The sequence below is a fragment of the Artemia franciscana genome, chromosome 20 (assembly GCF_032884065.1).
Source record: "Artemia franciscana chromosome 20, ASM3288406v1, whole genome shotgun sequence".
Classification (NCBI taxonomy): Eukaryota; Metazoa; Arthropoda; class Branchiopoda; order Anostraca; family Artemiidae; genus Artemia; species Artemia franciscana.
The window spans coordinates 3,337,976-3,351,870 of NC_088882.1; the positions used below are offsets into that span (position 1 = coordinate 3,337,976).

A 13,895-nucleotide genomic window follows, 5' to 3' on the forward strand; every position below is an offset into this window, starting at 1 on the left:
GGCAAATTCGTTATTTCTTCAAGGAAAATACCAAAAATCGCTATTTTTCACTTTTTGTATTTTCATTAAGATGCAGTATTTTCTTTTGTGATTCGATGTCCCTGGGGTGCAGTAGGTGACCTCGTGAAAATACGGTTTCTTCATTTACACTTCTATCAATTATGAGGGCCAATGAGTGGAACAACCCTATTCCGTAACAGCCACAAATACATTTAAAATTTATTGAGATTACTTATAACAAAAAAAACTTAAGTAGATTAATTCATCAAAATATTCTTTAAGCTAAGTTCTGACAGAAAACAAAAAATTTGTCAAACGGAAACTACCGACCAATTTCAGTACTTGAATTTGGCAATTTTGCCTGATTGAAAGTAAAATCTTTAATGCCTTCTAAGTAAGTTCATAAAAAAGAGAATTCTTTGAATAACTATCTGAAAATAATACCAATGGCAAATTTTTACCCATACATTACTAGTAAACTTTTATTCATTTTAAACACAATTTTGAAGGCTAAAGAAGCGAGTTTTTTTTTACACTCTACTGAAAGAACCCAAAACGGCCAAAAACCTAGCGAACCCAACGGCGAAACCCAAACGGCCAAAAACCTAGCGAACCCAACGGCGAAACCCAAACGGCCAAAAACCTAGCGAACCCAACGGCGAAACCCAAACGGCCAAAAAGGCGAAACGGCCAAAACGACCGAAACTAGCGAAACCCAAACGGTCTAGCGAACACAAACGGCCAAAACCTAGAATCAACATTTTTCCCCTTTCTTCGAGAGAATCAGACGGTAGAGATTTTTTAATTGCTGGAGCGAAAAAACAAATAAAGATACATAATTTTATGAATAGGTTTTCCAAAGTCAATTTGCTTCCTGTCTCCTCCACTCTATTTTGTAGTGGACGTAGATTCAGGGTTTTGTATTTCTAGCATGTCTATGCCAGGTATTGGCTGTTGTTACCCCTCCAAGCGCCAGGTTATTTCTCAAAAAGTATAGCGGATAGAAAAATTCTGAATGCACGATTCCTTCAGGTACCCATTTAAACATGGGTCGCCCCTGGCTGAGCTTACAGAGTCAAACCATTGACCCCTATTCAAAACCAAATAACCAGCGACAGCAGGACTCGAACCCTTTACCTCAGTATTTCAGGTCTGGGGTGCTAACCACTCGGCTAGGACGGCTAGCCATCCTTAAACAAAATTAAATTTTTCTACAGATACTTTGTATTGTTGTAGATAAAGTAGATTTGCCAAATATCCTTCAACATGAAGACACATTTTTACAGTTGATATGAATTTCAATTGATGCAAAATTCGAGTCCTATCAGAACCTAACTTAACTAAAAACTTCTTCTAACAGAGGTAAGTCTCTTATGCTGAACAAGGTAGTATTGTCACGCAGCCTCTCTAAAGTCAAACCCAGAGGGCGAAGAATTCCACTGGCTCTAATACCAAGGGATGAAAAGTTCAACATTTTTCCCGTCACCAAATAACAAGTCAAGATCAATTATACAGTTATGATTCTGATTCTTCAGCTTCGGACAGTTGAGCATGTTGCAGTTCCTTTCTAAAGTATTTGATTGTTTTCTCAAGTCCTTCTTTCAACGACACCTAGAAGAGAGAAAGCAAAATTACAGAAAGCAAAGATAAAATTGAAAGCTAAAGAAAGAAAAATAACAGTAAGTAATTTCTAAGACCCCACTGGGTATACAAGACAGAATAAAAAATAGTGAAGAAAAAACGAGGATATTTCCAACCAGCACAAGAAAGTGAAGGATAAATATGCAGATATTTTGGTCGACCGCCCTCAGTCCATGGAAGGATGTAAGCTTAAAATTGCATGGAACCGTCCTTCCATTTAACCGTAATATCTTCTCAGTTTTTACTTAAGAGAATTTGTAATAAGTTTTCTTGTGGCTTTAATAGATCCGCCGATTGGGAGACCTAGATGCTTAAGTGAAGCGGTCGACCGCCTCACTTTAAAACTGTTTCTCGTTTTAAGTGTCAAATTTGCCCTTTAGATTGAGCATATATTTTTTTTTTAATTAATTCGTGATTGTTTTTAACATAATGAAAACGAGAAAAATAGCGGCACACTGCACATCATAATTTTTTTCAATTTATTTTTAATTTAAAAATATCCACATTGATATTTTTCCAAATATACTGCATTTGAAACCTCACCATCAAGTAAGAATGTGAGCCTAGTTAATAGCAAAATCGAAAAATGTCCAATGCTTCCTGTTTTGCCACATTTACTAGCAAAGGTAGGGGGTAGGGGGAAACCAGCAAAAAAACAGCAAAAAGCTTATGGCCAAAGCAGCTTAAGAATGTGTAGCTTTATTATGAAGGTATAGAATTATGAAGGTATAGAATTAAGAAGATATAGAAGTATGAAGGTATAGAACTATGAAAGTATAGAATTATGAAGGTATAGAAGTATGAAGTATGAAGGTAAAAATGAATATATAGGATTCTTTCTGAGTTAACACATTGTTAATGTTAGAGTTTTTACGGACGAAATGCGTTATTATATAGTAAACTACCTCTGCTTACTATTCTCAAATGCTTCAATGCTTCCTGTTTTGCCACATTTGCTCAAGTGTCAAATTGTCACAAGTATCATAGCACAAGAAAGCGAAGGATAAATATGCAGGTATTTTTGTCAACCGTCCTCAGTGCATGGAAGGATGTAAACCAAGGAGCTTCACTGGACACAAGGAAACATGTTAAGAAAACAATTCTTATTTGATAATATGAAAAATAATCATAGTTAACACATTTTGCATCTTATCTTTACTTCTTCTTTACTACTCTTCCTTCATCTTTACTTCTTTAATTGTTCTACATTTTTACTACGACATTTCTGAAAAAAAAAACATATTTTCAGCAAGCATCTTTTCAGTTTTCAAGTTTGTGCCGAAACAAATGTTATCTACAAAAACTGTCAACCTAGCTTAATCTAATTTCTCATTTAATTTCTTTTTTTTACACTTGATATGAGAAATAATTTTGATGGCGTTGATGGTGTTTAATTTGTGTTGTCGCCACTGCGCTATGTATATAGTGGCATCTATAAACGAACTTTGTAGATTTTATTTGTTTCAGCATGAATTTGAAAACTGAGAAAGGCTTATCAAATCCATGCTTTTTCCTGAAATTTTGTAGAAAAAGGCGTAAGACAATGGAAGAAGTGAGGACAAAGATTAGCTTCATGCAAAATCTGCTAACTATGATTACTCTGCATATTATCAAGTAAGAATTGTTTCTTATGTTCAATGAAGCTTATAGGCAAACACCAACGAAAGTACATTAACATAAAAAGTCCTAATAAGAAAAAGTCCTAAGGACAAAATTAAACAAATGTAACACTAAATTAAACCCTGTCGAAGCAACAGTGAAAGGATAACTGAATCATTGGCTATTCGTTTATTTTTATTTTGTCCTTAGGACTTATTTTGTCCTTGTGTCCGTATGATTCTTATAGTCTATTTACTTTTGTGAACAGTAATTAAAAAGTAAAAAGAACAGTCAAAAAGTAAAAAGTAAAGTAAAAAAAAAAGTAAAAAGAACAGTCAAGCGGCAGTCTCAATCGAAATATGTATGCCCTTCCTTTTGCCCCAGGCTGGGAATATCCTCGATTTTTCTTCTTTACTTTTTTTTTACCGAGCTCTCCAGAAACTGTCAGAAAATTTACGTATACTGCCATATATTCGAACGTTAACAAGAAACTTGAATAGTTAATTTTGTTAAAGTTATATTTTGGAGATTTCAGAGAACCCAATAGATTCATAACATTTTGTGACGTTACAATTTGTACGAGCATTTGTACCAAACATAAAATGATAATTTTCGTTAGCGTAATTTTTGGAGACATTCCAGAGAACCCAATTATATTTGAGGAGAATTCACCCCTCCCCCCCCAAAAGAAAACAACAGATTCATGGGACGCATGGGTTCTACTTTATGATTTGAAGTGATAAAATAATGGCATTTTATCAATATTTATTTCTAACTTAATGGAGCACGGTTTCGGCAAATGTTTGTAATTAGATTTTTGAATGCAAGCACATTTTTGATACCGATGTTGCCAGATACTATCCTCGAAGGCTGAGTATCGAGTTTGGTCGTGCTCAAACATAAAAAAATCATTTTCTGGGAAATAAATTCCGTTGAAATGTCTTATTTCAGGCAAAAGATATAAAAACTCGCAATTGTCGGGGGAACTGTTAAGTAAATGTATACTTTCTTAGCTTTATTGTTCTTTTTTCAATTTCGCAGATTCAACTCATTTTTGAACGTTAAAAGTTACTTACATTACGTACTTAAACTGCAGATCTCTGGTGGGCCTCGCTTTTGCTCCCCCTTAAAAAAAAAATAATCCCCCTCCTCTCAACTCGGTGACATGATACTCTTCACTTGAATTTACTTTAATATGTCACCTACACTAAACTCACTTCCGTCATAGGGCACCTTTTCCACTGTAGAAATACCTTAATAATACATGCACAAATAATTTTTATTAAAAAGCTGTTCTAAATCAAGACCGTATCCAGTGACGGGGAGGGGGTCTGAGCTTGAAATCCTCCCATTATACTGTCCGAACCGTAAAAATGTAACGAATACGAATGTAAATAATTTTACGATACATTTTTGAAGTTATTTTTGTATCCCCTCGAAAAAAATCCTGGATACGCCCATGGTCTTAATCAACTATACAACATCCATTCTCCTCCCAATCCTTGTGAAACTTAAGGAGAGTAGATTATGACTACAAGCCTAAGGCTTCATCCGTAAAACGTGGTCTAGTCGTCTTAATCTTTCTTTCACTGTAGCCCTAAAAAGCTGCTAACGCTGCACACGCTCCGCCCCATCCCATTGTCTTCAAAGCTTCGTTCTTTCCCCCTCCCATGAAGCTGCAATTTCCTTTAAATCCTTCCTTACGATCTATATCCGCTCCATTCGGGGACGACCTACATTTTGTTTGGCCCCCCTAATGGCCGAAAAACACAATATTTGGCAATGCCATACTTTATCCGTAAAACCTGGCCTTGTTATATCAACTCGGGGATGACGTGCTTTCATTTGGCCCTGGATGGATGGCAAAAAAGCATAATTTTTGGCAAACTGTAATCGTTTATCCGCAAAACGCCACCTAGCCATCTTGACCTTTCTTTCATCACGGCCCTAAAAAGACAGATTGAACCACATTTTTTGTATATCTTATTGTTTGATATACAGTCTGTCCAATGAGTACATAAGTACTCACTGAATAACCGATTCATTGTTGGGAATGAATTTCTGCTGCAGGGCGGGGAAAGTTTTTCGATAAGGCTACTCTAAAACAGTTAAAACTTGCCTCTGGCTCCCAGTTTAGTTCAGTTTTGGCTCTTGAAATATCAGGTCGTCTTCTCTGAGGGTCATCAGTCTGTGCCTTCAAATACTTTATTTTACTATTACTACCAATTATATCTCTGATGTGTTTTGCAAAATCTCCAATAGTTCTTTCTGTTGGGTTGCCAAGATTTACTGGTAATGTGTAATTTGATGCCATCAAAGCCATTAATCCTTCAACGAGATCTGATACGTACTGGAATGACCTATAAATACAAAGAAAAAAATAAATCAGACAACATCAAGAAGAAGTTACCTATCACGGGCAGGGTTGCCACCCTAGTGATTTATCACTATTTTGTATATTGCCTAAACCAAAAAATCACTAAATTTTCACATAAACCACTAGATTATTGAAGAAAATCATTGAATCAATCAGAAAATCGCAAAAATAAAGTGATTTTTTTTTCACCGGGTGGCAACCCTGATCATGGGAAAAAAATATACAATCGGCGGAATGTGGACGCTGAAGAAGGTAGAGGAAGATTTTAAAATACTTTCCAGAAGAATTGCTAAGGGATATTTTAAGGAACTCGTTTGACTGATCATTTCCGGATGAGTAATTTATTAATTTTGAAAATAAATTCACAAATATTTCACGGTTATTCAGAGCTTAAATCTCCATTTAAACTCCGTTATTAATTTTTGAAATGTTTGTTTACGATGAACGTGATGATTTTAAATGATGGCTCTAATCGTTTTATGGATTTTTGCGTTAGCCTAGCGTGAAAGGACTTGTTCAAGTGTGAAAGTTTATTCTTAACATAGCAAAACCTAAGTATTTAGCACATAAAATTTCATACGTGGCGTGGAAATTACTTTAACAGCACACGTTCAAACAGTAGACGTACACGTTCCGTTATTCAGCATATAAAATTTCATACGTGGCGTGAAAATTACTTTAACAGCACACGTTCAAACAGTACACGTTCCGTTTCCGTAAGATAACTAACCGTTTTAGTAGTACGTAGCACACCAATTAGATAGACACTAATGAAAGGGTCGCATGCCGGTAACACACCTATAAATATTGAGCAACAAGAAAGAACAACCTAAAACCAACATGACAGTCATAGAATAGGTAAGGATAGGTTCATAAATACGCTGCACAAATTTTGAAGAAAAGGAATGATAGGACGGAAGGAATGAAAAGGAAGGAAAGAGGAAAGAAGGAATGAAGAAAAGGAAAGAAAAGGAATGATAGGACCATTAAAAAAATCTGGCAATTCACTCTTGATTGGTTTTACCCATGGTGAATAACAGTTCGTCATTTTCTTTTATTAGTGCTTTTGTTCTCCCTCTCGGCATTCGCAGCCAAACAAATTGCAGGGGGAATATGACGATTTATTTGTATTTCACTGCTTAAATTTATTCGCGTGCTAAATCAGTCTACCTATCTATTCATCAAAATGGTGAGGACATAATAATAATAATAATCATGGCTCGAACAGCATCTACAACCTAGTAAAGGACGAACAACGGCTCAATGTAGCCATAACAATAATAATAGATAGGATATCATAATAATGATAATATAATATGTTATCAATAACGACAAGGCTCATCAGAGATACTGCACACCATTATGAGTTTTGGCGCTTGAATCACAGAACTACTAAAAAAGATATTTTTATATCTACTTAATATTTATATGCTTTTATAGGATAAAGGCTGGCGCATAGGGCGTCGAGTCGAAGTTTCAGTTGCAGGGTGTTTTTTACAGGGACAAGTAGCAAGCGTGTCCCCCAACCTTGCTGCAGCTGGGATCAAACCCGGGTGCTCCGCAAACATATGCTTTTATATTTACTTATATTTACCGCTTAGCTCTGACTAGGTTTTCAGCGGATAACGAGTGGTAATTGGCAGTTCTTCACTTTCTTTTCATAGTGTTTTTTTCTCTGTGCCTGGATTCTAGACCAAAAAATGCGGGGGGAATATGCGTGGGGAATCGGTTATAACAAATACCCAAGGCAATAAGATAGCAAGGAAGTTGAAGGTCTGTCACCATTCTATGCGCCTTTTTAAGACTCTTTTTCAATTTGAAAGTAAAAAAGGAAATTGTTAAGATCAAGAGCTTCAAATCGACCTTCAAAAATCCATCTACGATGTAGCAGTTGGTTTCAAGTGGTGACTTCTGTCCCAACTCTATGCCCCTTTTTAATACTTTTTTTCGAATTTGAATGTGCAGAAGGACACTGTTAATGTCAAGAGCTTCGAATTGAGCCTTCAGAAACCTATCTACGATGTAGCAGTTGGTTTCAAGTGGTGACTTCTGTCCCCAGTCTATGCCCCTTTTTAATACTTTTTTTTCGAATTTGAATGTGCAGAAGGACACTGTTAATGTCAAGAGCTTCGAGTTGAGCCTTCAAAAACCTATCTACGATGTAGCAGTTGGTTTCAAGTGGTGACTTCTGTCCCAACTCTATGCCCCTTTTTAATACTTTTTTTTCGAATTTGAATGTGCAGAAGGACACTGTTAATGTCAAGAGCTTCGAATTGAGCCTTCAAAAATCTATCTAGCCTACGATGTAGCAGTTGGTTTCAAGTGGTGACTTCTGTCCCACCTCTATGCCCCTTTTTAATACTTTTTTCGAATTTGAATGTGCAGAAGGACGTTGATAAGATCAAGAGCTTCGAATTGAGCCTTCAATAATCTATCTACGATGTAGCAGTTGGTTTCAAGTGGTGACTTCTGTCCCAACTCAATGCCCCTTTTTAATACTTTTTTTCGAATTTTAATGTGCAGAAGGACACTGTTAATGTCAAGAGCTTCGAATTGAGCCTTCAAAAATCTATTTACGATGTAGCAGTTGGTTTCAAGTGGTGACTTCTGTCCCAACTCTATGCCCCTTTTTAATACTTTTTTTCGAATTTGAATGTGCAGAAGGACACTGTTAATGTCAAGAGCTTCGAATTGAGTCTTCAAAAATCTATCTACGATGTAGCAGTTGGTTTCAAGTGGTGACTTCTGTCCCCAGTCTATGCCCCTTTTTAATACTTTTTTTCGAATTTGAATGTGCAGAAGGACACTGTTAATGTCAAGAGCTTCGAATTGAGCCTTCAAAAATCTATCTACGATGTAGCAGTTGGTTTCAAGTGGTGACTTCTGTCCCAACTCTATGCCCCTTTTTAATACTTTTTTTCGAATTTGAATGTGCAGAAGGACACTGTTAATGTCAAGAGCTTCGAATTGAGCCTTCAAAAATCTATCTAGCCTACGATGTAGCAGTTGGTTTCAAGTGGTGACTTCTGTCCCAGCTCTATGCCCCTTTTTAATACTTTTTTCGAATTTGAATGTGCAGAAGGACGTTGATAAGGTCAAGAGCTTCGAATTGAGCCTTCAATAATCTATCTACGATGTAGCAGTTGGTTTCAAGTGGTGACTTCTGTCCCAACTCTATGCCCCTTTTTAATACTTTTTTTTCGAATTTGAATGTGCAGAAGGACACTGTTAATGTCAAGAGCTTCGAATTGAGCCTTCAAAAATCTATCTACGATGTAGCAGTTGGTTTCAAGTGGTGACTTCTGTCCCAACTCTATGCCCCTTTTTAATACTTTTTTTCGAATTTGAATGTGCAGAAGGACACTGTTAATGTCAAGTGCTTCGAATTGAGCCTTCAAAAATCTATCTACGATATAGCAGTTGGTTTCAAGTGGTGACTTTTGTCCCAACTCTATGCCCCTTTTTAATACTTTTTTCGAATTTGAATGTGCAGAAGGACGTTGTTAAGGTCAAGAGCTTCGAATTGAGCCTTCAAAAATCTATCTACGATGTAGCAGTTGGTTTCAAGTGGTGACTTCTGTCCCAACTCTATGCCCCCTTTTAATACTTTTTTCGAATTTGAATGTGCAGAAGGACGTTGTTAAGGTCAAGAGCTTCGAATTGAGCCTTCAAAAATCCATCTACGATGTAGCAGTTGGTTTCAAGTGGTGACTTCTGTCCCAACTCTATGCCCCTTTTTAATACTTTTTTTCGAATTTGAATGTGCAGAAGGACACTGTTAATGTCAAGAGCTTCGAATTGAGCCTTCAAAAATCTATCTACGATGTAGCAGTTGGTTTCAAGTGGTGACTTCTGTCCCAAATCTAAGCCCTTTTTAAATACTTTTTTTCGAATTTGAATGTGCAGAAGGACGTTGTTAAGGTCAAGAGCTTCGAATTGAGCCTTCAAAAATCTATCTAGCCTACGATGTAGCAGTTGGTTTCAAGTGGTGACTTCTGTCCCAGCTCTATGCCCCTTTTTAATACTTTTTTCGAATTTGAATGTGCAGAAGGACGTTGATAAGGTCAAGAGCTTCGAATTGAGCCTTCAATAATCTATCTACGATGTAGCAGTTGGTTTCAAGTGGTGACCTCTGTCTCAACTCTATGCCCCTTTTTAATACTTTTTTTCGAATTTGAATGTGCAGAAGGACACTGTTAATGTCAAGAGCTTCGAATTGAGCCTTCAAAAATCTATTTACGATGTTTCAGTTGGTTTCAAGTGGTGACTTCTGTCCCCAGTCTATGCCCCTTTTTAATACTTTTTTTCGAATTTGAATGTGCAGAAGGACACTGTTAATATCAAGAGCTTCGAATTGAGCCTTCAAAAATCTATCTACGATGTAGCAGTTGGTTTCAAGTGGTGACTTCTGTCCCAACTCTATGCCCCTTTTTAATTCTTTTTCGAATTTGAATGTGCAGAAGGACACTGTTAATGTCAAGAGCTTCGAATTGAGCCTTCAAAAATCTATCTACGATGTAGCAGTTGGTTTCAAGTGGTGACTTCTGTCCCAACTCTATGTCCCTTTTTAATACTTTTTTTCGAATTTGAATGTACAGAAGGACACTGTTAATGTCAAGAGCTTCGAATTGAGCTTTCAAAAATCTATCTACGATGTAGCAGTTGGTTTCAAGTGGTGACTTCTGTCCCAACTCTATGCCCCTTTTTAATACTTTTTTTTCGAATTTGAATGTGCAGAAGGACACTGTTAATGTCAAGAGCTTCGAATTGAGCCTTCAAAAATCTATCTACGATGTAGCAGTTGGTTTCAAGTGGTGACTTCTGTCCCCACTCTATGCCCCTTTTTAATACTTTTTTTCGAATTTGAATGTGCAGAAGGACGTTGTTAAGGTCAAGAGCTTCGAATTGAGTCTTCAAAAATCTATCTACGATGTAGCAGTTGGTTTCAAGCGGTGACTTCTGTCCCCACTCTATGCCCCTTTTTAATACTTTTTTTCGAATTTGAATGTGCAGAAGGACGTTGTTAAGGTCAAGTGCTTCGAATTGAGCCTTCAAAAATCTATCTACAATGTTGCAGTTGCTTTCAAGTTAAAATGGGTGTTTTAGTGTTTAAATTTACTGATATGCTTATTGTAGAATAAACCTATCTATAAAAATAATTCAGACCTAATAATAATAAGATAGCAACAGTATGCTATCAATAATGACAAGGGTAATCAGAGATACAACCAGTTTATGAGGGTTTTGGCGTTTGTACTATATAAATCAAATACCTTGCCAATTCTTTGGCACAAATTGAGGCCAAACTAAAAATCTTCCAGAATATGTCTTCAGGGATCAAGTTGTCTATGAGATATTTTACAACAAGTTATTGTGATGAGAATTTTTGGAATTAGATTTTTGGAAGGCGGCAACTCTGACTACTGGCTACTTACTAGTAATTGGCGCTAAAATCAAACAGACAGACCATGTGGAAGAGTCAGTTTGTTGTACAAGATCTGTTGTGTTAAATTAAACCCAATTAAACCCAATGTAAAGCTATGGATAACGAAATCAGGAAGAGAGATTTCATATGCTTTGCCATTCAAAAATCAAAGAGTTTATATCCAATTCGTTTTGTCTGTAGCACTTATCGTATCGATACCAAGTTCTTTAATATTTGATGCATTCACAAGGATCAGACAGGAGTAGTGGCAAAAACCATCTCGTGGTGCCCCTGAGAAAAGTAGGCACATACAGAAGCCTACTACTGCAAGTTTCTGCCACTGGATGTCCTGCACAGGGTCTGACCATGAAGCAGGTTGTTTTGTAAATCTGGGGAGATTGAAAGGACTTAAGTCAGTAACAGCTTCAAAAATAATGCTAGGGGGAGGGGCTATCCCCTGGGTATATGAGGGGCCGATCGTGGTGCAAGAAAATCCAGGGGGGAGCCGTCGAAGGTGGGAGTATCTTGCTATTATTGCCTCTTTGTATAGCATACTGCTTTCCACTGATGACTGGCAAGTAATAGGTGGCTCGTCCCCTCTCTTTTGAGGGACGAGCGTTGCCTGTCCAAGCCGGTCTCAAGCTGGCGGATAGGTTCCTGAAAACATTGGAAAACAATGGTGGACATCTTGATACTACCAAATAGGATTCTTCAACAAAGAAAAAAGAAAAAATAGGTAAGCCCTATCTCAAAATATCAGGACGAGGGGGCGCCAATAGCCCGGCTGCTATTGCATCTTTTTTTCCTGAGCCTCGAGTCAGTTTTGCGAGTCCGTTCATATTAATAATGATATATATATATATATATATATATATATATATATATATATATATATATATATATATATATATATATATATATATATATATATTGTCTATTCGATAAATCTATTGTTTTTATTTGTTTTTCTTTAGATTTTTACTCAGTGAAGCTGGATACCGTATATAAGTGAGTTTCGAATTGAATTGAGGCTAAAGTTTTGTTTCAAGCATAATTTTTAACAAAAAATTTAGAACAGAAGGCTAAAAGTTGATTAATACTCTGGTTCTCAAATAAACATGATGTCAGGGATTGGATAACACCAGATATCTAAGACAAAGAGAGGAACATTAAGTGGTGTACTTAAATTATTTTTCTTGGATTTTTAAACCTTTTGCACACTTGAAATAAGTTAAAGGAACGAATCCACGGAGCCGACAATTGCCCTACAGAAAGATCCCGCCATGAAAACTTTCCCAACACATAAAATTGAACAGCCACACAGAAAATATAAAATAGGTACCTCAAAATTTCGATCAGATGTCCTAATAAGTAACAGAAGAACCAGATATCAAATGCAGCTTTAGGAATTGGTCTTCAATCACTTTTTACTTCAAAAAGGACTAGAACTCCCAATTTCAGATTGAACGAGCGTCCGCTGAAGTTTTTACGACCATGAGAGGGAGGTTGGAAATGAGGAGGGGATAGCCACCCTTCGATACAGAATAAATTCTGCTAATTTTTGGGTTTATTGTTACTCTTTACTTTCATAATAACAGCGTAGACCAGAAATATTCCCAGAAATCAAGAGGGATTAAATATCTATTTCTACTCCCCATCTCCTCCCTGCCCCTTCCTTTGATTTACGTATGCATTTACCCGAAGGCTCAATAAGAGTTAGGATGTGTTGGCATTAAAATGCACCCTTTCAGGCAACTGCCCCCCTCCCTAACCAGCAAAACAATCACAGAACCCTACTGTAGAGGTTTAAAGCTCTCATCCACAAATTTTTGGTGCAGTTTCTTTTACCAAAGAAAGATATGGATGTGTGATAACTTTCCAGATATCAAATAGGACCAGACATTAAAACAGTTCAACGACAGGGGGGCTGGTTGGTTTTTCAATCCCTTTCTATTATTTAAATAGATTGATTTAAAAGAAAAATCAGAGGCTTAATGCCGGTCGGGATTTAAAATACGAGCTATGAGTCACGAGGTCCTTCTAAATATCAAAATTCATTTAGATCTGATCACCCACTCGTAAGTTAAAAATACCGCAATTTTCTAATTTTTCTTCCCCCTTCAGCCCTCCAGATGGAGGAATCGGGGAAAACGACTTTATCAAGTCAATTTGTGCAGCTCCCTGACACGCCTACCAATTTTCATCGTCTTAGCACGTCCAGAAGCACCAAACTCACCAAAGCACTGAACCCCACCCCCTAACTCCCCAATGAGAGCGAATCCAGTCCGGTTACTTTAATCACGTATTTAAAACATTTTCTTATTCTACCTACCAAGTTTCGTCCCGATCTCTCCACTCTAAGCGTTTTCCAAGATTTCCGGTTTCCCCTTCCAACTCAACCTCAATATCAACAGATCTGGTCGGGATTTGAAACAAGGTCGGGATCTGAGACATAATTTACTTCTCAACGTCAAATTTCATTAGGATCCGGTCACCCGTCCTTAAGTTAAAAATACCTCAATTTTTCTAATTTTTCCAAATTAACAACCCCCAGCTTCCCCAAAGAGAACGGATCCCTTCCAATTATGTCAATGACGTATCTATAATTTGTGCTTATTCTTTCCATCAAGTTTCATCCCAATCTCTCCACTCTAAGTGTTTTCCAAGATTTGCGGTATCCAAGATTTCTGTTCCCCCCTCCACCCTCTATGTCCCCAGATCCAATTCGAATCGAAAATAGAGATCCGATCACCCATTCGTAAGATACCTCGATTTTCACGTTTTCCAAGAATTCTGGTTTCTCCCTCCAATGACACCATATCTGGGACGTATCTTGGACTTGCGCTTATTCTT

At 37.0% G+C, this 13,895-nt stretch overlaps 1 protein-coding gene across 1 annotated transcript in view; it reads right to left on the minus strand.

The window, feature by feature from the left end:
• Window positions 1-207: 207 nt before the first annotated feature.
• LOC136040292 (UDP-glucuronic acid decarboxylase 1-like) overlaps window positions 208-13,895 on the minus strand; it is a 55,667-nt gene continuing 41,979 nt past the window's right edge. The window contains exons 5-6 of the mRNA XM_065724537.1: window positions 5,360-5,600; window positions 208-1,611 (exon numbers count right to left, since the gene is read on the minus strand). Of these exons, the coding sequence (XP_065580609.1) occupies window positions 1,516-1,611; window positions 5,360-5,600 (337 nt within the window). The 3' untranslated portion in view covers window positions 208-1,515. The remainder of the gene's footprint in view (window positions 1,612-5,359; window positions 5,601-13,895) is intronic.